The 23,622-nt window shown below is 40.5% G+C and overlaps 1 protein-coding gene and 1 pseudogene across 2 annotated transcripts in view; one reads left to right on the top strand and one right to left on the bottom strand.

Annotated features, from left to right (window-relative positions):
- Positions 1 to 4,788: 4,788 nt before the first annotated feature.
- Positions 4,789 to 23,622, top strand: part of DNAJC3 (DnaJ heat shock protein family (Hsp40) member C3) — a 90,263-nt gene continuing 71,429 nt past the window's right edge. Inside the window, exon 1 of the mRNA XM_082434649.1 lies at positions 4,789 to 5,014. Within this exon, the coding sequence (XP_082290775.1) occupies positions 4,933 to 5,014 (82 nt within the window). The 5' untranslated portion in view covers positions 4,789 to 4,932. The remainder of the gene's footprint in view (positions 5,015 to 23,622) is intronic.
- Positions 6,708 to 22,759, bottom strand: LOC309647389 (ferritin heavy chain pseudogene; annotated as a pseudogene). Its single transcript has one exon. The product of its transcript is annotated as a ferritin heavy chain pseudogene (transcript).

Raw genomic sequence — 23,622 nt, 5'->3', positions numbered from 1 at the left:
GTCTTTTTCTGTCTGAGATTTCACTTAACATGATGACCTCAGGGTCCATTCATGTGTCTCAAATGGCAGGATTTCCTTCTTTTTCATAGATGAATACTAGTCCATTGTGTGTGTATATACATACCACATCTTCTTTATCCATTCATCTGCTGATGGACACTTAGGTTGTTTCCATGTCTTGACTATTGTAAATAATGCTGCAATGAACATGAGGGTGGACATAGAGCTGTCTTTAAATCAATATTAACTCATCCCAATTGTCCAAAGATTCACCTATTTATCAGAAATAGTACATGAACCTTTAAAAATACAATTTAAAACCTTGTATTCCAGGACCAATGTTAAAGAATCTTTAAGTTATGCTTCAAAAATTTATCTAATAATTATTTTAACACAGGCTGTCATTTACATGTACTTGTTCATATTTTAAAAACAAAAAGTACAGTTAATGAACTTTTTCTTATAGATATTTTTATTATCTGGACTAGAATATTCCTAGAGCGTGTACAGAACAGATTTTAAATCAAGTAATCAACAATTTCCCAAGTGAAGGGAAAAGAGAGGAAAAACAGGAAAGAAAAGAGAGGAGCTGGTTTCAGACAACTAAGAAACTATTTCTGTAAAGTACTAACTCTCTTCCTTCTTCAAGGAAAAGGAAGTTTAGATGCAGAAAAACTCATTTGATACAAACACTCATTACAGTTGATTTAAAAATACTCAGGCCCTTCACAATTAAGTAAACTTTTATTTTTGAAATAATTTTAGAGTAAAGCTGCAAGGATACTACAGAGCGGTCCTAAACACTTATTTACTTTCTCCTATTGCCAACATCTTACATACAATCACTGTACATTTGTCAAAACTAAGAAAGTTAGTAATGGCCCATTACCATTAACTAAACTTGAGACTTTATCTGGACTTCAGTAGTTTTCCCAGTAACATCCATTTTCTATTTCTGGATCTGGTTTAAGACAGACCTGTCAGTCATCCTGTCTCCTTAGTTTCCTCTGGTCTGTTAAGTTTTGAGGAGTACTGATCAGGTATTTTATAGACTGTCCCTCAATTTTGGTTTATGTGAATTTTTTTCATATTTAGACTGGGTTATACAATGGAAAGAATATCACAGAAGGGAAGTGTCCTTCTCCTGACCTCATATCAGGGGGTTATATGGGATCAATATAACTTAATATTGGTAATGTTTACCTTGACCACCTGGCCAAGGTAGTGTTTGCCAGTTTCTCCACTGTAAAGTTACTCCACTCTCCCCTTTCCACACTCTAGTCTTTAAAAGTTAGTCGATAAGTCCAGCCCACATTCAAGGGAGAGGGGACTTAAGGTCTATCTCCTTAAGTGGGGGGAGTATCATGTTAAGCTGAATAGTGTTCCCGCTGAAGATGTCGACATTCTGATCCCCCGACAACGTTATCTTTTATGGCAAAAGGGATTTTGCAGATGTGACTAAATTGAGGATCTTGCAGGGAGAGAATATCCTGGATTATCCAAGTGGGCCCTAAATAATTAATTACAAAGATCCTTACAAGACAGAAGCAAGAAGGTCAAAAGCAAGAGAAAACGATGTGATGAAGGAAGCAGAGACTGATGTGGCCAGAAGCCTCCTAACGTAAAAGAGGGTGGACAAGCAGACAGAAGACAGGACATGGTTTTAAAGCCGAATGTTTACATGAGAACACCAAAGTTTGATCAGAGTCCCCAAATCCCTGCAATCAAGTAGTAAACTTGACTTAGAAGGGTAAGTTTTTACCATCAGCTTGTCAAGAACTATGAAAATCAATTATATCTAGTGATGGTGAGTATGTGGGGGCATAAATAGTTGTTAGGAATACAAATTACCCTGACTTTTAGGGAAAATAATCTGACAATAATCTTAAATTTTTATTTATTTATTTATTTTTAATTTTTTGACCGCATCGCACGGCATGGGGGGATCTTAGTTCCCTGATCAGGGATCCAACGCGCCCCCTTCAGTGGAAGCACGGAGTCTTAACCACTGGACTGCCAGGGACATCCTCATCTTAAATTTTTAAGTGTACACATTCTTTGACAAAGCAATCCCACTTTTAGAAATCCCTTTTATAGAAATGAAAGCACAAGTTCATAAAGATAAATGCAGAAGGATGTATACTTCAGCATTCATTACGTTCATTATAATGTTGCCTATTTTGTTTTTAATGTGGTGCAAAAAGATGTTATAAGTATCATATTTGCTTTTGAACATTTACTTCTCCCCAGAGCTAATCCATCAGCAAATCTGATCTCCTTTCCTCCAAAAAATGTGTTCTAGATCTGTCCACTACTCTCTACCAAAATTATTTTTCTGGTCAATAAACATAGATCAATATATTTTTATATATTAGAAATTATATAATATTGCTGGTTTTGCATATAGTGCAATTTAAATATTCTACCATTATTTTGTCTTTTACTATCATAATGAATAGGTTCTATCAATTACAGTGTGGTGTTTATGCTTAATTTTAAAAGGACTGCAGGACTTCCCGGTGGTCCAGTGGCTAAGACACTGCGCTCCCAATGCAGGGGGCCTGGGTTTGATCCCTGGTCAGGGAAGTAGATCTCACACACATGCCACAACTAAAGATCCTGTGTGCTGCAACTAAGACCTGGTGCAGCCAAATAAATAAATACATACATACATAAAATATTTTAAAAGTAAATAAATAAAAATAAAAAGGACTGCATAAATGTTGATAAATGCAAACAATATTTATAATTTTCTCTACAATCACTGGATTACTTTGGTTTTATTGGCAAGAGTGATAAGGTGAAAACTATGCCCAGATGAACATTGGAGAAAACATTCCTAAGCATTTTATACATATAAAGATAATTTTAGCACTGTACACATTGCTGTTTAAAATGATGTTTCCTTCTTTGTTGTAAAATTATCTCTTTCAAGAGATACTTTGTAAATCTTAGTTTTAAGACTTTAGGATTCATGGCTATGCAATTTGATCAATGAATTTCCAAAATCACTCAACAATGAAGGCCCTTGTTATTTTTATTATCTATAGCACAAGGTCTTTCCTCTCGTTAATCATTTTTAATTTCCATCCTTAGAACTTCTTTAGCACTGCTTCTTCCTTAAGACCAGAATCACAGGCAGCATTCTGGTGATAATTCATGGAGTAGTATTATTTGTTTACAAAACTCTTTCTCCATTTTGATCAGCAATGTTGGCTGCCTTGGCAACGGTACCTCATCTGGATGATGTCTTCACTACTTGTAGACACTGAAATCATTGCTGTTTTTTCACTAACACCACCTTGTGATGGTCGATAAGGAAAAGGAGAAACCAAAAAAAAAAAAAAAAGCAAAGAGGAGCCTCATGATTCGCTCTTGTTAGAAGGATAAGTAACATTTGTATAATACTTTATAATTTACAAGAATTTTTACCCACTTCATGAAACCTCAAAACAAACCTTTGAGGCCATCAGTATCATACCCATTTTACAGATGAAGATAACCTAGATAAGAGCTGTGGTGTGGAACTACATTTCTTGAATCTGAATCCTCCACTCTTTACATTATATTATACTGCTTTCCACCACAACTACTGAGGGACTCAGTGTTTTGTTTGTTTTCCCTTTCTCCAAACCATTTCCTTTGCTTAGTTCCCTCTGGAATAAAAGCTTAGAAAGCTTTTACCCTCCTGAGTGTATTTTTAGGAAATAACGAATTCACTATGCCATTTATCATTCATGAGTTCTAAAGTGTGCAGTAGCACCAAGGTAGCAAATGCATACCCACTGGTAAAGTGATAAGTTTGCACTTGACAACGCTTAACACAGAAAGGCATTACTGTTTCGTCCCATGTGAAACATCACTGGTGCAGAGTGTGCGTTGTGTTGAGGACGCCGGAGGAAGTGGCGGTGAACAAGTTTAACGCCAAACTGTGTAACTTGAATTTTACCTTGTTGAGTTTCCTCTGTTGAGCACAAGATACAAGATCCGTCCTAACAGGTCTCTCTTTTTTTCCTTATAGTTGACGTTGGCTGCACTCTCAAGAGCCCTTTGCTCTCTTAGCTGCTGTGCTTCCCTGGTTTCTTCTGCACAAAATCTTCCAGAATTGCTCTTTTTCTGGACACGCTGGTCCACTGGACAGTCGGGGAATGGGTCCCAATCTTCCATGCCATTCTCGCTTACCTCCCTTACGTCCCTAATGTACCTGGTTGTCCTGACATGCTCCCGGCTCCATCGGCTCACCCTACTTTACTGAGCCCGAGCTTCTCCTGATCGTTTCTCCACAGCTCTTTAGGGCGGTCCGTGTAGGTTCCGAGACTCTCAGAGGGAGGTAGCAGGCTCTGCCACTTTGTCCTGTTCCCCGATCCACGCAGACTTCCTGGGGCCAGGTTTGGCTTCGCACTGCGGACGCGGCCGATTCACCTTTCTCCAAACAGTACACTGGAAAACCTTGGATTGCTGACGTCCTCCTCCTCGCCAACCCAGCGCGCGGAGACCGGCCCAAAAAGGCTTCCGCGGCCTGCGCATGCGGACTCGGCGGCTGCCACACAGCTCCCCGGCCACCTCCCTCCGGCCCGCCGCTGCGGTTTGGAGCTCCTGACAGCTCCACCGCAGGCGGACGCAGTCTTGTCTCGTGCTTCCACGTTATCCTATCAGAGAAGGGGCGGGGGCGGCGGCCCCCACAGCCTATCAGCGCGAACCACGACCCCGGCGAGCCCAGTAGGAAAGTGGCCAGGAAGAAGGCGATTGGGCGGCGGCGGCGCTCGGGGCGTAGCCCCGCCCGGGCCCCGCCCACCGCTGCCTTCCTCCGCGGGGCGCCAGCCGCCTTAGGCCCGAGTAAGAGCGGACGGCGGGCGCAGCTGCAGCTTGAGCGCCGGCGGGGGCTGGTGGGCCCCGCACCTTTGCTCCTCCTGAACGACCGCGTCCTCGGACATGGTGGCCCCCGGCTCTGTGACCAGCCGGCTGGGCTCGGTGTTCCCCTTCCTGCTCGTCCTGGTGGACCTACAGTACGAAGGTGAGTCGTGTCCTGCCCCGGCCGGAGGAGCGGGCTCCCGGGCCAGGCCTCGCAGCGCTTCCCCGCCTCCGTCCCGGCACGAGTCTCGGGGCGGCCGGGGCGGTGGGGCGGGAGCCGGGGACTCCGCGGCCTGGCTTGGGCCTAAGCCCGCCCCTGGGCGGGGGCCGGCTCCCGGTTCCGGGTTTGTCTGGGGAAGAGGTGCGGGGACCGGCGGGCCGCGGGGCCGGGACAGCAGGTTTGGAGTCAGGAGTGGGGCCCATGGGGTCGGGGGGAAGCGAGGCACCGGGCAGCGGCTTCTGGGGCGTCCTGGGACGCGGAGACCCGGGCAGCCGTCGGCTCCCGGCCTCGCTCGGGACCCTCGCTTGGCGCCTGGGGACTCTTGGTCAGTGGTGCTGGGAGGAGGCGGTAAAGGTAGCCCAAGGCGGGGGGGCTTCCTTGGCTTTGGAGTTCCGGGGGGTTGGCGGTGGGGAGGATGTCCTGCTGGGTAAGGTGAGGGGGACAGTGTTGAATGTTAAAAGTGAGTAACCATCACCCCGCTCTGCTCTGTCTTGTGTCTTAGAAGTTGTTAGGTTGCTGCGTTAAGGAGCCGGTGCAGGCATTCAAGCTCCCGGCGGGCAGGGCACTAAGTTTGTGGCTTTGCAGTTCCCAGCCTGTTGTTGGTTCAGCTTTCCCTTTACGAGTTCTCTGAAAAAATGTCCCCGTAAGAAGATACGAATGCTTAAGCTTCACTACGGTCCTACAGTTGGGAATGTTGGCTACTGTAACAGAACAGCAGAAACGGAGGGCTGTCCCGTCTTAGTTGTCAGCTTGAGGAGTACGAGTGAAACCTGCAAGTGCCCGTTGAACTGATGCTCCTAACTTGGTTACCGTGCGAAATATTCGAGTATAATGACATACCACGTGCACTGATCTATTTTCGTCCCCATGAATAGGCTAGTAGTCAAATGAAACATTTTAACATTGGACTTAATATTAGAGGGAGTGAGGAGCTGAAGTTGGGAATTGTTTATGGTAAAATCCCCTCAAAATTATAAACTTACAAAAAGGAGTAATACTCTCCAATTTTTAGGTGTCATTTATGGCAGTGGTTTTTTTTTTTGGAGGGGGGGTTCCCCTGGAAACCATATATTTTTTTGGAACCCAAAATCAAGATATATAGTGTGATAACATTGGGACAAAGAATTTGACAGTGAAATTTGAATGCCTGGACCACTTTAATATAGGTCATGAATTCCAGTTCTTTTGCGTTTTCTGATGTTAACACCTCCTACCCGGTGAAGTTTAGCGTTAATCCCCAGTTGTCATTAATTAATTATGGCCACTAAAGAGAAAGTTGCCTATGTTCTGCTTAACATCAATTATTTTTTAAGTTACACAGGTACACACTTTTGAATGATTTGCTTTTTCCACTAGCTTGTAGACCACCTTTTTAGAATCGCTGTTCTGTAGGACTCTTAACACTTCATGTCTCTCCTGTGGTATTTTCCAGAAGAAAAACCTCACTAGAGAGCTTTTCTGTATGGGAGGCATTGGTAACATTTCTCAGAGGGGTGCTAAAGTGCTGTCTTCTTTAGGGTGTTGTCTGTGTAAAGTAGCAGGGACTTGGTACAGGTGGTAGGGAAGGAAGGAAAAAGATCTTACATTTATTGAAGGCCTGCTGTGTGTCAGGCGCTCTCCTAGACACCTTTCTGTAAAGCTGTCTCTTATTCATGGAGGTATGTGATGTTATTTCTGCTTTACAGATGAGGGAACTGAGGCTCCAAGAGTTTAATTAACTTGGATAAGGTCACACAGCTGTTAACTCTAAGAGCCATAAGTTTAACTCAAGTTATTTGACTCTAAAGTTCATCTTGTGTGTGGGCTGGAAACAGAAGTTAAGTGGTTGACAGCATAATGTGGGCCCAAGCATTTGTAAGTGGTGGCAGCTGAGAAAAATCAGCATTTTTGTTTGTTTGCTTGCCACCAGCAGTAATGAACAGGAAGGTGGTTTCCTGACATGTTTATTAATACAGCGGTTCTCAAGCTTGAGTGTGCATCACCTGGAGAGCTTTATAAACAGAGTGCTGAAACTTACTCCCCAAATTTTTGATTCAGTAAGTCTAAGTGGGACCTGAAATTTTGCATTTCTAAAAAGAAATCACTGGTGAGAATCACTGGTGTAATAAATTATATAGCGGAGTTAACTTAGGTATCTGTTATTACATATCTATTATTTTATTTGGTGATGGGGATATAAAGATAAGAAAGAACCTCTGACTTTCATTAGCAAACGGTTAGCTCCTGTTTTCCCAAATAAGTTCTGCCTCTGGGTTCTCTAACCTAAAAGTCCTCTGGAGTCATTCAGGACTGTGTGATCCCACTGTTAGGCTTAAGGCTTGGGGAGAGAAGAAATAAACGAGAATGGGTGTGAGAAGAGTGAATGAGAAACAAGAACTTGCATATGTTGGAGACTGTCGCCAATAATTAGCTTAGCTGGCCTAGTTTTTTCTGATTTAAAATATTCATCTTTTTTTTTTTCTAGGCTTTTCTGTTAATTGTAATTCAGAGAAAGAAAATATGTGATAGGCTCATGAATTGAAAGGTTAAATCTTTTAGCACCCCTTTTCAAAAAGACCTTTGAAAGAGGGAAGTCCAAAGCACTAGTCTGGGAATAGAATTTTTGGAGCAGAAAGAAAACTTTAGTATAAGTATCTACTTCAGTATTCTCATATTACAGATAAGGAAGCTGTTTTAATTCTCTGCTAATGGTGTGTTCTATTTGGTGATTTAAGTAGGAACACAACCTGGGAACCAAACTTTCTTTTATCTCTTTTTCTTCCTTAACATTCTTTCAGGACTCAATTTTTCTTTATTTCACTGAACTGATCTGACTAAACCATATATTTTGGACATTGGGAAAAGAATAGTTAGAAATCTCCTGAGTACAAAAGACGGTGATACTTTTTATATGAATCTAACTTACTAAAAGTATGTTTTGTGTTCTCTAGGATTTTCTTGACATTATTTAAATATGAAAAGAATAAAGTAGCGAAAACAAAGGACTTTCCGTAATTTATATACAGTAGTCCCCCCTTATCTGCGGTTTCGCTTTTCTCGGTTTCAATTACTTGTGGTCAACTGTGGTCTGAAAATATTAAATGGGAAATTCCAGAAATAAACAACTCATAAGTTTTAAATTGCGAACTTTTCTGAGTAGCATGATGAAATCTCGCGCTGTCTCACTTAGGTCGTGAATCATCCCTTTGTCCCATGTACCCCACCTGTTAGTCACTTAGTAGCTATCTGGATTATCAGTGGTATCGCAGGGCTTGTGTTCAGGTCACCCTTATTTTACTTAATAATGGCCCCAAAATGCAAGCCTAGTGATGCTGACAATTTGGAAATTTGGATATGCCAAAGAGAAGACGTGAAGTGCTTCCTTTAAGTGAAAAAGGGAAAGCCCTTGACTTAGTAAGGAAAGAAAAAAAATTGTATGCCGAGGTTGCTGATTTCCACGTTAAGAACGAATCTTCTATCTGTAAAACTGTGGAAAAGGAAAAAGAAATTTGTGCTAGTTTGGCTGTCGAAACTCAGACTGCAAAGGGCGCGGCCACAGTGTGTGATAAGTGCTTAGTTAAGATGGAAAAGGCATTATATTTGTCCAGTAAGATATTTTGAGAAGAGGGGACCACATTCACATCTTTTGTTACAGTGTATTGTTATAATTGTTCTATTTTATTATTGTTGTCAATCTCTTACTGTGTTTAATTTATAAATCAAACTTTATCATAGGTGTGTATGTATAGGAAAAAACATAGTGTATATATAGGGTTCGGTACTATCCGTGGTGTTGGTATCCACTGGGAGTCTTGGAATGTGTTCCCTGAGGATAAGGGGAGATTCTTATAAACTAAGTATTTTAGCAGATGATCAGATTGCTTCTAGAATTATTTTAAATTCATTTAATGATATAGGCTATAGTTAGCAGTAGTGTCCAAGTCCCAATTCATTTGACTAGTTAGCATTGCTAAGTGCCCAGAAATGCAGTTGATTAGATTCTGTGGGACAGGGGGAGTTGTTCTGAGGTGGGTGCCCCATAGTAATTAGGCTTTACTTTCCCATATGAAGGTAATTAATGGTGGTTAAGTTTAATTTCTATTGCCAGGGTTCCTTTGGTTATTGTCCGGCTATTAATTTTGTTTCTATGGAAATAATCATGGGAACCCAATCACCTGCTCTTAAGAACAAAAACGTCATGTCAACCATAAATTGATTTTTCAAGATCTTTGGAATGCTGCTTTTTAAAAAACATTTTAATAAGTTTAAAAAATCTGATGAGTTTACGTTATGTGGAGTTTTGGCATATGGAGAAGACTCATTTAATCAGTTAGCAGAGGCTTCACTGTAGTGTCCTTTGGTGAGGTATATGTAGTATAGAACTCTTGGTTTTTGTCTTTGAGTTTACAGACCGCTTGGGGATATAAAACATGCTTTGTGAAGCATCCAAGTCCTCTTCCCTGCTTTCTCAGTGTAGATTTAGTGGTCCATCCTGTAGTCACTCCACTGAAAACAGCCTTTAATTTTCTTGCCCCTGTACTCTTTTGTTTTACTCACTTGGCACAATTTGAACTGATTAAATCCACCTTGGCCAACTTGTTTGTCAAACCTCAGAGCTGAACATGGATGGAGAAAAATGAAGATAACCTTGCTGACTGGTCTCGTTTTAAGCGTATAATCTCTATTTCAAATGCACACTCATTACTGCTAGCATTCCTACAATTCCCTAGTATGTCTATTGAAAATCAGTGTCTCAAACCTTTTCCTCTTTCCTTAAATCTCCAATTTAAACCCTCCTTTTCTTTCTTCTGTTGCCTCATTCTTTTAGACTTTATCTTTATTGGGAAAATGAAAGCCGCCACAGGGCAATTTCCTCTTCTTTCTACCTCTGAATTTACTAGCCTACTTGCATCTCTACCCATTCTGCTAATTTCCTTATATTAATGGATAAAGCATCTCTATTCCTGGCAAAATCCAATTCCTATACTTATGCCCTGGATTCCATTTCCTCTTGCCTTCTGAAAATATTGCTTCTACAGTTATTGTTTTTCTCCTGTATCATCATTTTCTTCCTCTTCTGGGTCACTGACATCAGCACTCCAACATGCTGTAGTGTTTCCACTATAGTGTTTCCAAAGTTTTGATAGCAGAACTTTAAAGAGTGGTTGGTAGTCTCTACTGCTATATTCTCATCTTCTGTTCTCTTCTCAACCTAATACTCCACCAATACTGCAAAGCCTTACTTATCTGACTCCTATTTACTTATATCTCTTTTCATCTTAATCTTTTCCATCACTAGGTTCCTACCACATCAACTTTACTTCCAATTGCCAAGCTCATTTTTTGACTCAGTGTCTTTTTTCCTGTTGTTCCTATACTCTGAAGATGTCAGAGAACAGCCAAATGAGCATTCATGTTTCAGTCCTGACATATTATGTAAGAAGTACACTCTAGGTCAGTAAATATTCTCCCTTTACCTTTTTGTATTTTCTTCATAAAACTTAATATTGTCTTGAACTACCTCATTTGTAGTTCTTGTCTGTCTGTTCCTCTAGAATATAAGCTTTATGGAAAACACTCTTGTCTCTATACCTAAAACATGTTGACGTGAAGTAGATGTGCAATAAATATTTTCAGAATGGATGAGTGAGGTTGACTGTTTTAACTTTTTTTTTTTTTTTTTTTTTTTTGGTAAGGACCATTGCACACTTATTTTCCAAGTTGAAATTCCTTGAACAAGGAGTCCCATCACAACATTTATGCCTTCACAGTTAATTGAAACAAAGACTAATGTCCATTGAAATTGAGCAAACTTGGTTACAATAGATTTTATTTTCCTAGTTTACCCAGGAAGATTTTCGTGCAGGCATTGTTCATATGTACTTGCTACATAACTACTCAGCCTTTTCTTCCTTTCAGTTTGGCTTTGTATACTAAAACACTTTTTAGGTTAGAGTGATTGGGAAGAGATGCTTACGAGGTCTAGGGTTTCCACCTCAGTGTATTTTTATTAAAACTGTTTCGTCATTGGTCCTCACTTGACTGTGGAATTGCTAAGATAATGAACTTCTTGCTCTTTCTGTGGCCAGATTCCACTGTTTTCTGTGTTTCTGTCATGAGACTTTTTTCAGACTCTGCCCCATCTTGCTTTGATCTTGGATTTAGATAGGATCTTTTACAGACAGTACTTTTTTTTTCCCCTTGTGTTCCTTTTTAGAATGATCTTACGGTTCTCCTCCTCCCTGACATTCTAAGTGCTCCAACCTGAACAACCACCCTAAACTTGCTTCTGTTCTGCTACCTGGCCTTGGCTTGAGCCTTAGCATCTGTGACCTTTTGTTCTTGCCTTTTTCAGTCTGGTTGCTCCAGTCTTGATTGTGACTCTCAGCACATCATACTTTTAACCCCTCAACTTTATGTTTCTTAAAATTCTTTATATTTTGCTCTCTAAAATATGACAGATTCTAATAGTAACTTCAGTGAAAGACTTAGCTACTCCACCTTTTTTCCTGTGCTGCCCGTATATTTTGCTGACTTTGGTTGATGCTTGTCTATGGAGAAACCTGTTGTTTAATTCTGTTCAGGAGATGGCAGGATGTTTGGTTGTCTGATCTCTCAGAATTAGGAGACTGCTTTCATTGTCAGTGTCTCCCAGGATGTGGCAATGGAATAAAAAATTATCCATGGCTCAAAATAACACAGTTGAGATATTGCAAAAACAGCCACATTTGCAATTTTTTAAGAAACATATTAGTGTCTTTATGAGTCTTTGGTAGTAGTATAAGTTTGATTTTTTAATTGTTATTACATATCTTAGCTTCTGGTATTCTGATAAGTTATACATTTAAGAAGGAATTTAGTTACATTCATTCAATAAATATTGAGTGTCCGCTTTGTGCAAGGTACTGAACTAGGTGATAAAGAGAAGAAAAGACCGTTCATTCTCTCCGACTTGCTTTTGATCAGGTTTGGGACTATGGGGGTTGTGAGAGGCAGGCAAGCTGTGAAGGTCAGCTTACTGAGACTGTGGTATTGCAAAGCAAAGTGATGTACTTGTGAGTGGAGGGATGCACAGTATAGCAGGAGCATAGGAGGAACTTTCCCCACCTTCTCACTGAGGTAGTGAGGGAAAGTTTCACAAAGGAACCAGCATTTGAGGGCAGAATCCTGATGGAGGAGTAGAAATTTTCCAGGTGGGCAAGTGGGGAAGGCCTTTTCATGGAATAGCAAGTTTAAAGGGATGCAGCATAAGAACTGGTATGTTCAGGAAAGTTCAACCAGTTCATTATGTTATAGGGGTATAAAGTAAGAGGTGAAGGAGTGAGGGGTGATAAGACTGGGCCCACATCAAGGGACCTGATCAAGAAGTGTCTTGTTTGCCTTTAGATCTGAAGGGACTTAGGTTGAATCTAGCCAGCGACCTGAAAATACTGCAGAATTGTTACTAGGAGTGCATCTTGGGAGGATTGCTCTTGCAGTAGCATGGGGGCTGGATGTGGAGGAAGGTGAGAGAAGATCCCAGTTAGGAGACACACCATCTCTTTCGGGGAGAAGGGGGCCTACACAACCGCCACGTACACTATGGCAAGTTCTATTATGGAAAAGTGACCAAGGTGCACTGGAGGAATGATAATTCTCCCTGGGTGATTGAAATTCTTGTAGAGGAAGTGGTATTTACTTATCACGTTATTAAATAGAAATTACATTGGGTAAAATTGTAACATAAGAAAGATCTGAGTTTTATTTAAAAGGCACAGAGAAATGCTGGATACCTCTTTTAATCATCGAAGGCAAGAGAAACTTAGTTTGGAGAGGAGCTCAACCTTTGGGGTGACAGTATACGTAACTTTTTGGAGGGATACCACATTACTTTATTTGAAGGAATAGTACAAATGAAAGACTGTAGATGGATGTTTTAGTGCAACTTATAGAAGAGGTAAAGGTGACCCCAACGTGCATGCACTGCCTTGGTGACCAGGAAAGTGACCCTGTGGCCATGGGAAGCCAGCCCGAGGCTCAGCTCTCAGTGTCCCTGTCTCCCAGGGTGTGCTTGTAAGAGAGATACTTTGCCATGCCAGATTCGTGGGCCCCCATTTGTGCAAGCTGGTGTCATGGTCACCCAGTTCTTCGGATTTCATCTGCTCATTCAGGTAGTGAGTCTCAGTGAAATCACACAAGTGGGTATCATTTGTCAGTGAACAGTTTGTGCCGTTCCAGTAGGGACTGATGCACACTGTTTTCCAAGTGTAACCCATGTTCTGTTGCGTTCAGCGAGCTTGCTCAGTCGTCATGGTTTAGTTTCTTGGTATCCTGAAGAGTTTGGGATTCAGCCACCTCGTTGGTTCTGCAGCTTCATCAGTTTCTCAGCATATTCTCTCTCCTCATGACACTGCTGAACAAAATATTAGGCAGTGTCCCTCACAGCTACACCATCGGGGTCAAAGCAGCAAGACACAGCCAGGTAGACGTAGGAGGCGTAGAGCTCCAGGTGGGTCTGGTGGTTGATGGGGGCCTCCGAGTCCTGGTGGTCGCTCCGGCACACCCGCGAGGGGGACTCGGTCATGGTGGCAGGTGGCCGAGGAGGGGCCTCCAGGGTGCTGTGGGGAGGTGTTGCAGCGACGGTTTGACCCAGGCTCTGTCAAGCCCTGTTGAAGCAGGACACCGCTGTGGCTCTCCATGAAGAATGTCTGGCTGGGGCATCTGGACAAAGTACTTCAAGGAACTTCGCAAATGTGTTCTTGGTTCCCACTAGGCTTCAGGCTCCGCTTGTGAGGTTGGAAAGGATTGTGGCTAAAATGTTGCATTAAATGATGGGTTCAGTGAGTGAAGCATACAAGGCTTAGTAGCTGTGGAAAGAAAGCTTAGCCTGGTTTATATGGGGAAAAGTTTCCTGAGCTGTGGTGCAAAGAAAGCTAGGCTTTGGAATTGAATCTTATTGTGACAGTTACTGTGAGTCTTCAGGCAGGTTGAGTAACTTCTTTGAGCCTCAGATTCCTCAGTTATAAAAGTATGAAAGATGTTTACTTTCTAGGTTTGTTGTGAAAATTAAGTGAAATAAATATACTGAAAGTATCCACCATATAGAAGGTTCTTAATTTCTTTTTGTGTTACATCTTTTCTGTTAGACATTTTCATGACTGGATAAGGAAAGTACTGTGACTAATGGTTTATCTCGTATCCAAATTTCTTACCTCCTCAGGCAATCTGGAATCTTCTATTCAGTACATTGATCGGATCTTCCCTTTTGAGAAAATGTAAATGGGAGATGTTTGAAATCTTCTTGCTAATTTGAAGACTACCTCCTTTCCCGGACATGTTGAGAACACATAGATAAACCCATCAACTTGCTCTAGTAATTAATTGTTCTTACTGTAACAGGCTGGATCCTTCCACAGCCCACACACAGCATTTTCACCATTCTTATTCTATCCCTAGTTCATTCTCTAATATCATTTTAACATGGTTTCTGCACACATGTTTCTGCATAAGTGATGCACAGTCCTTTATATTTTACACTAGGAACTGTAAATGTTTATGGGTGTAGCGTTTATATTAGAATTTACCTTTAGAAGATCAAAATGAACTATCTTTAATTGTTTTAATTTTCCCACCTCTATCTCTTAAAAAGATTTAAAGTAAAACCTTATTTTGTGAAATTTTCTACGTTTACAAAGGTGGGGAATGGTATCATGAATCCCCAAGTACTAATCTCCCAGCTTTAACAGTTTTGAACCCATGACCAATCTTATTTCATCTATACCTGTGGATTATTTTGGAACATTTCACATGATATCATTTCATTCATAAATATTTTAGTATTTATGAAAGATAAGGACTTTAAAATTTTAGAGTCTGTATCATCTATATTCCCCGCAGTGTCTGATTATAATGCTATACCTTTGAACTACAGTTTGACGAAAACGTTTAAGGCAGGGTTATTTTGCTCTTCTTTCCTGACTTAATTGGCTGCTTAGTTATAAAATATGTCTCTGGTGTTAACAAAATATTCTCTAAAAGTTTTCAACTGCAAGTGATTATTTAATCAGTACATTGTTAACAAAACACATTCCTCAGTTTACTTTTTAAGCGCACGAATACATTCTTACTAGAAAAAATTAAACAGTACAGAAATATTTACTATATCTTCTTTTTAAAGCATAAATGAAATCTGAGTATATTTACTGTAATGCAACTTGCTATCCTTGGTTCACACCACAACAGTCCTTTCCATTCTTGCCTGCCTCTAATCTGTTTTCCACACCGCAGCCAAAGTGATCTTTTTAAAATGTAAATCAGATAGTCAGTTCCTTGCTAAAAACCTATCTAATGACTTCCCTCTGCTCTTAGAATAAAACCCAGATTTCTTACCATAGCCTGCAAGGCCCAGTGTGATCTGTATTGCCCGAATCCTCTATCCTCCTTACCACACTGGGAGCCTCCTTTTGATTCCTTAAAGTTGAGCTTGGTCCTACCCAAGCCCTTTGAGCTTATTTTCTGCTCCTCGCCTGGTCATATTCTGGCATGCTGGAGGCTTCTTGTCATTCAGGACTGCTCTCCCGCCTTTTATGCTTTAACTCAAACATCTTCTCAGGGAGGACTTATTTGACTATATTTAGTACTCCTCTTCCTTCTCTCTGTCAGAAATGATCTTGTTTCTCCATCTTTTTCTCCACTGCATCCCTACTGCTAGATTAGTCAGTGCATAGACATTTGGTCTTTTTTTTAATGTGTGTGGCATCCTGTGGATCTGTAAGAATGTCAATTGTATTCATTTTTAGATTTTTTTGCTCCACTAAGTTTGGTTCCTTAATTTTCTTATTTGGTGTTAGTTTCTTATGGATTGATTTTATGATTATCTTTGTTTTTCAGAATTGCTCATTGCTAATCTTTGAATTCTGATTGTGGGAGAAGGCTGATTGCCTGTCTGGAGGCAGAGAAATCCCCAGGGCCCCTTCCTTTTCCTTGTATCAGAGTTTGGATCGCTCAGAGAACTGCAGCCACCTCCATGGTACATTTCCCCTGAGAGGGTCTTTGGATATGATTTTGCCCACCAATCTAATCCTGTCCTTTTATGTTTTGAGAATTTTTCCCAAATTTCTGTTTTTTAGGTGGCCCTCTTCTTTTAAAAAATTTTTTTTCCAGCAAGGTTATGCACTTATCTTTTTAAGTGAATTCTGTCATTTCTAGAATTTGAGCATGTTGGGAGGTAGGCTCATGTGCTTAGGTGACTGTCTTACTCTAGTCCCCATGGACTACTTTCTTCAAAAAAATTTTTTTTTAATGTAAGGGGTAGTTTTTATCAGCCAGTCTTCTCCTCATTGAAAGGATTTAAATTAAAAAAATTTTGTTTTTGGAAAATCTTAAAAATATACCAAAGTAGAGAAAATAGTATCATTTACCACTGTGTACTGTCTGTCACCCAGCTTCAAAAATTACCAACACCGGGTTGCTCCTATTTCATCTATATTTTCATCTTCCTCTCCAAGATTATTTTGAAGTCAATCCCATTCTTCACATTATGTATTCTGTAAATACTTCAGTATGTGGCTCCAGTGTAATGCTGGAAAATAGCCTCTCTCTTCAGAGTCCCTGATTACCTGCAGTCTGGGGAGTTCTCATAAAGCTAAAGCCTGCTGGATTCTCCTTGTTGCTTAATTTGGGAGAGACTGCCTTATTCATTACTGTTATGGCCACAGTCTTACATATAGATTTCAGTAACATTTGTTAAATGAAATGTTAATTTCCTTAATCTTCGTTATGGAAAGTAGGTTATAATTTTGGATATGGTATGGAATAGGTGGAAACAGGTGACCCTCACATTCTGAATATAATCAGTTTCTAAATCTATATTGCATAGTGAATTTTCACAGGGCAGGAGCCTATATCTTCATTTTAAGTGGGAAAAATAACAGTACTTTCCCAGCCTACTGAAATCCCCCAACTGATTTCTCCAAATTTTACCCACACGCTCTTAAATAGGTTAGATATTTTCACATTGTTGCCCTAAACAAATAGGGCTCTGCAGGACCCTGAGTTTTGTTTTTTTTTTAATTTATTTTATTGAAGTATAGTTGACTTAAAATGTGTTACTTTCTGCTGTACAGCACAGTGATTCAGTTATACATATATATATATATATATATATATATATATATACACACACACACACACATACATACATTCTTTTTCATATTCTTTTAGGGTTTATCACAGGATATTGAATATAGTTCCCTATGCTGTACAGTAGGACCTTTTTATTTATCCATTCTATATATAATAGTTTGAATCTGCTGATCCCAAACTCCCAATCTATTCCTCCCCCCACCCCCTTTACCCCATTGGCAACCACAAGTCTGTTTTCTGTGTCTGTGACTCTCTTTCTGCTTTGTAAATAAGTTCATTTGTGTCATATTTTAGATTCCACATATAAGTGATATCATATGGTATTTGTCTTTTTCTGACTGACTTCACTTAGTATGATGATAGTCTCTAGGTCCATCCATGTTGCTGCAAACGGCATTATCTCATTCATTTTTATGGCTGAGTAGTATTCCATTGTATATATGTACCACATCTTTATCCATTCATCTTTTGATGGACATTCAGTAGATTGTTTCCATGTCTTGGCTGTTGTGAATAGTGCTGCTGTGAACAAAGGGGTGCATTTTATCTCTGAATTATAGTTTTAGGGCTCCAAATTTTTGAGACCACCAAGTTAAAGTTTCCTCCTTCCCCCTCTCCCTTTTTCCCTTCCTCCATTGTACAGAGGGCTCCAACAGGCAGCCAAGGTAATAAAACACTATACAGAAACTGCAGACCAGGAATAGGAAAAGCAAGCTGCTTTGTTTAGTAGGGTAAATAGTAAGGTAAAGTGCATTTCATTTGGCTTTTTGCTCTAGTCGATGAAATCAGGAATTCACTAGCTTTTGATGACTGAAATAGCAGGCAGTTGCCCAAATAGTTGCTCTGGGTGTCTTCCTGGACTCCTGCTCTTTCTTCACTTGACCTCTGCATCCAGACAGTTGACATAAGTGACAGGTAGTCGTCTTTTTCTTTCTCATGTTTTTCTAAGCAGTGTATTCTTCTCTATTTCCACTGCTACTACTCCACGGCCAGGTCAGCGTCATGTCGCCTGGATTATTGTAACAGGGTTTATTGGTTTCCCTCTTCCCTTCTGGTTGTTTACTGGAATCCTCTAGCAGTGGAAGCCACCCACTCAGAGCAGTGAAGTCATGATGGAGAGGAGAGCTGGCTGAAATCCTGGACTTTGAGTTCTCTGAAAGCCTCATTAATCTTGAGCTCTGGGCTTCTAAGTGTGATGTTCTTTGTGTTTGGAGTGCTGGTTTCTCTCTTCAGCCTTTTCCCACAGGTCCATCCTCCCCATTTGTCCGTCAGGTTTCAGGGGGGACGTCGGGGAGACCGCGTCCCCCACCTCACCCCCAGCACTGTCCCGTAGAACTTTCTGTGATGGTGGCAAATGTTCTGTATCATCTTCGCTGTCCCACACACTAGCCGCTAGCTATCCAGCATTTACACTGTGACTAGTGAGACTGAGAAGTTGAATTTTAAATTTAATTTTAACTACAGGTGTTAGGTGCCTTCACTTGTGCCCTCACAGCACCCTGTGTGTATTCCTCCCATCCAAACACTTACCATAGTGTATGTTTTCCCAACATTTTGTTACTAAACATTTTGCAAAGTTGAAACAGTTTTATACTGTCCAGTCCTATACCCAGCACCTAAACTCTACCATTAATGTAATTAGTATACTTGGTTTTTTTTTTTCTTTTGGCTGCGTCGTGCAGCATGCGGGATCTTAGTTCCCCGACCAGGGATCAAACCTGTGCCCCCTGCATTGGGAGCGCGGAGAGTCTTAACCACCGGACTGCCAGGGAAGTCCAGTATGCTTGTTTTTAACACATATCCATCTGGGCATTTCTCTATCCATCCATTAATCCTTTTTTAAAAAATGTTTTTCAAAATAACATCAATACACAGGTCCCTAAATACTTTAACATGCATATCATCAGTAGTTTTTGGGGGGGATTAAAATTTATATACAATAAAATGTCCACTCTAAAGTATAAATCTGCTGGGTTTGGTAACTGCGTATGTAACCCCCGTGTAACCCCGGCCTCCATCAGGATTAGAACACTCAGCACTCCAGGGGGTTCCTCCTGCCCCTCCCACTCCTTTCTCCCACCTTCCTGAGTGATGACTCTTAGGATTTTTTTTTTCCTGCAATGTCCCTTTAGCACACTGAAAATCTTCACATCCTGTTCCCTGTAAAAGAGAAATGCTTTGGCTACTTAGTGTCCATATGCACCTTCTACACACATTTGAACTTCAGAACAACAAAAATACTCTATTTTCTACCTAACAAGATACAGCTCTTCTTATAAGCGAAGAAATTCTCACCTGTACCCTGGTTGAGAAGATACATTTGCAACAGTCATTGTGTCCGTTACTGGCTGTTACTAATTACTACTCTTAGTCCTTCACTGTCCTGTTCAGTATTCAGTTATACAAAAACGAAATTGTAAAGTTAATTCCAGCAGCATATTGTAAAATAAAAATGGCAATTAGAGAAAATATGGTTAGTATAGTTGATTCTCCTTATTCATGGTAGCTATATTCCATATGTCTTTATGAACGTTGAATTAGCAAATATTGAACCATTGTACCTGGGAGGAAATTCAGGGTTAGGATTGTGCAAGGCCTCAGGTCACTACATGTTTGTCAACAGATCAAAACATAACCTTGTTGTGTGTGTGTTTCTGTTTAAAAATATCTTATTTAATATATATTATTGATTGACTAACATTGAACTCATGGCCAGCAGCATTATCATTCATGTCTGAATGAAGCTTATCTAACAAACTTCTTTTTTTTAATTAAAAAATTTTTTTTTAGTTTTTTGCCCGCTCTGCGTGGCTTGCAGGATCTTAGTTCCCTGACCCAGGGTCGAACCCATGCCCCCTGCAATGGAAGCGTGGAGTCCTAACCACTGGAGCGCCGGGGAAATTCCCCAAACATATTTTCTTTGAAAGGCACAGTACAGTCTCTTGCCCGTAGTAACACTAGGCAGCACTATGCTTGGGGGCCATTTTAAACAGTAAAATCACCAAAAAAAAAAAAAAAACCCCACAAAAATAAAAAACATGACACTAAATACACTGTAGAAAGGACACTTGCTTATAACATGAGAGCTCACACAGGAAGAAAAAGTATCACCTTGTTTGACTTCAGCTCGGAACGTGCACTTAGAGTGACTCAAGTGTGTCACCATTCTGCACATTCACGTGTCCTCAAATGACTGCCAAGGCACCCTGAATATTAATTTGGGGATTACAGATGAATTGGAGGGGGTTACAAATGAATTTTAGGAAGTGGGCAAATTCTGAGATACAGAATCTGTGAATTGTGAGGATTGACTGTATATACAAATAAACATATGTATAAATAAACAAAGAGAAAATGTGCAGAGCTACTACAGTCCTGAGTCTGTGATTAGTCATGAGGTCAGAGTTGATATATATGGCATCCTTTGTCAACTTCCTGTTCCATACTTCTCGTGCCTTCAGCTGGAACCTCAGCTACTCTGGCTTCTTTACCTGATGGCGTAACCCAAACCTTTGTTCCTGAAGGGTCTGAGTGCTTAACTGTTCTGTTTGTGGTTGCTGTAGTTCTTAATTAACCTTTAGTATTGGGCATGGAAGTACTAACACCCTAGAGAATCCCCTGGGTTCCAGATGTAGCCCTCTTTGCCACTGTTGTATAGCAGCAAACCCCATTTTTCCTTGATAAGCAACTACTTGCAGCTGGACAGCTAGCTGATGCTTTATCTCAGTTTCGTGCTGCATTAGGTTTGTATCTTGGAACCAAAACACTCAGTGGCCGTCTTAGTGAATTCTAATTTATAGTTCTTTTTTTTGGATAACATTTAAAATAAATATTATTTACTGTTTAAATAAAATATTAAAAAATATATACAGGATTCTGGGTGAAGTAGATTAATAAAATAAATGCATAACATTCAAATGCGTGTGTATCCAACATAAGAGAATTTTCCATGTAACTTAAGTTACAACTGTAAGTACCAGGAAAAATTCAAGATAATTTTGACAGAGCACTTTTCTCAGTGTATTATAGTCATCCCTAGGTTTTGTGGGCTCTATGGTTTTTGTCAAAACTACTCAACTTTGCCATTGTAGCATGAAAGCAGCCTTAGGCAGTGTGTAATGAAGGGGCGTGACTGTGTTCCAGTAAAATTTTATTTACAAAAATAGTTTTCTGAGCTCTGCTCTAGTAAGTGGGCACACATCAATTAATGAGACCAGATACAGTGTTATATTCCACTCTTCTTATCTAACACCTTTAGAATCCATTCCCACACGTGTTCCATGGGTTTCTGCTAGTTTATCAGCAAAGTCTTGCAGTTCCTTTGGTGTGTAAGCTATTTTCCTTAGGTCATAGTGTATATACCTGCTAGTGACATCTGGAATGGTTAGGGTGGGTCTGAGTGAGTATCCCCTTTCATGGCATCTGCCCTCAGTAGTTGTCCTAGGACTTTGAAGCGGTGGAAGGCTAGGTGTCTCCGACAGTGGAAGGCAAGCTGCTTCTACTGGTAAGGGAGGCTCAGAAGGACTGGGAGGTTTAAGTTGGTCGGTTTCATCCAGGTGCAACCAGACGTCTGCCTTCTAAGTTTGAGGATCCCATTCTTTACTAATACATGTCCTGAATTTCACAGGAGAAACTTGGCGAGACTCTGAATTCAACGATTGTTTTAATTCAACAGCCCTCAAAATTAAATTTTGTGCCTGATTTTCAGCTAAATCAGCTCTGTGGCTACAAAAAAAAAATAAAAAAAGAGAGAGAGAGATGGTTTCAAGGCTGCCATGGAATCTCTCAGACTGAGTGGAGCTAGGAGTTGGCCCCGAGCTTGTTATTTTCTCTCTGTAAGTGCTCTAGTGTGCTCAAAGGAACCCACCCCACGTCTCAGTCCTTATTTCCATCGTTACTGCCATGATGGTCAAGTGCAGCAGCCACTTGGGTTTCCAAGGCATGTGCCTCAGTTAGTACTCATTTTCTGTCAACCACAAATGATATCTTCATTAATTGATTCTACTACCTGCTACAGATTACTAACCTCTTGTTTCTCATTGACAGGGAACTCAGCCCTGCACTCAAGCTCAAGGGCATGACCAAACCAATCCTTAAATCCCATTTTTGTAGCTCTGTCTCTTCGAACCACTCCTAGTACCATTTGTGTATAAAAGTCTGGGTCCCTGCGGGAGACAGAAACCACAAGGTGATTTTAAAGGGGGAAGTTGAATATAAAGAATTGTTATGAGTCAGCTCTACCCACCACCAGAGCCTACCATCAAGCCTCTTAGATAGCCTCAACCACCAGAGGGCAGAGAGCAGAAGCAAGAAAAACTACAATCCTGCAGCCTGTGGACCAAAAACCACAGTTACAGAAAGATAGACAAGATGAAAAGGCAGAGGGCTATGTACCAGATGAAGGAACAAGAAAAAACCCCAGAAAAACAACTAAATGAAGTGGAGATAGGCAACCTTCCAGAGAAAGAATTCAGAATAATGATAGTGAAGATGATCCAGGACCTCGGAATAAGAATGGAGGCAAAGATTGAGAAGATGCAAGAAATGATTAACAAAGACCTAGAAGAATTAAAGAATAAAGAAACAGAGATGACCAATACAATAACTGAAATGAAAACTACACTAGAAGGAATCAATAGCAGAATAACTGAGGCAGAAGAACGGATAAGTGACCTGGAAGACAGAATGGTGGAATTCACTGCTGAGGAACAGACTAAAGAAAAAAGAATGAAAAGAAATGAAGACAGCCTAAGAGACCTCTGGGACAACATTAAACGCAACAACATTCGCATTATAGGGGTCCCAGAAGGAGAAGAGAGAGAGAAAGGACCAGAGAAAATATTTGAAGAGATTATAGTCGAAAACTTCCCTAACATGGGAAAGGAGATAGCCACCCAAGTCCAGGAAGCGCAGAGAGTCCCATACAGAATAAACCCAAGGAGAAACACGCCGAGACACATAGTAATCAAAGTGGCAAAAATTAAAGACAAAGAAAAATTATTGAAAGCAGCAAGGGAAAAACGACAAATAACATACAAGGGAACTCCCATAAGGTTAACAGCTGATTTCTCAGCAGAAACTCTACAAGCCAGAAGGGAGTGGCATGATATACTTAAAGCGATGAAAGGGAAGACCTACAACCAAGATTACTCTACCCGGCAAGGATCTCATTTAGATTTGATGGAGAAATCAAAAGCTTTACAGACAAGCAAAAGCTAAGAGAATTCAGCACCACCAAACCAGCTCTACAACAAATGCTAAAGGAACTTTTCTAAGTGGGAAACACAAGAGAAGAAAAGGACCTACAAAAACAAACCCAAAACAATTAAGAAAATGGTCATAGGAACATACATATCGATAATTACCTTAAACGTGAATGGATTAAACGCCCCAACCAAAAGACATAGACTGGCTGAATGGATACAAAAACAGGACCCATATATATGCTG

The sequence above is a fragment of the Balaenoptera physalus genome, assembly GCF_965194825.1.
Source record: "Balaenoptera physalus genome assembly, chromosome: 18".
NCBI classification, from domain to species: Eukaryota; Metazoa; Chordata; class Mammalia; order Artiodactyla; family Balaenopteridae; genus Balaenoptera; species Balaenoptera physalus.
Note: the sequence above shows the minus strand (reverse complement) of the source record. Positions and strands in the feature narration are given on the sequence as shown.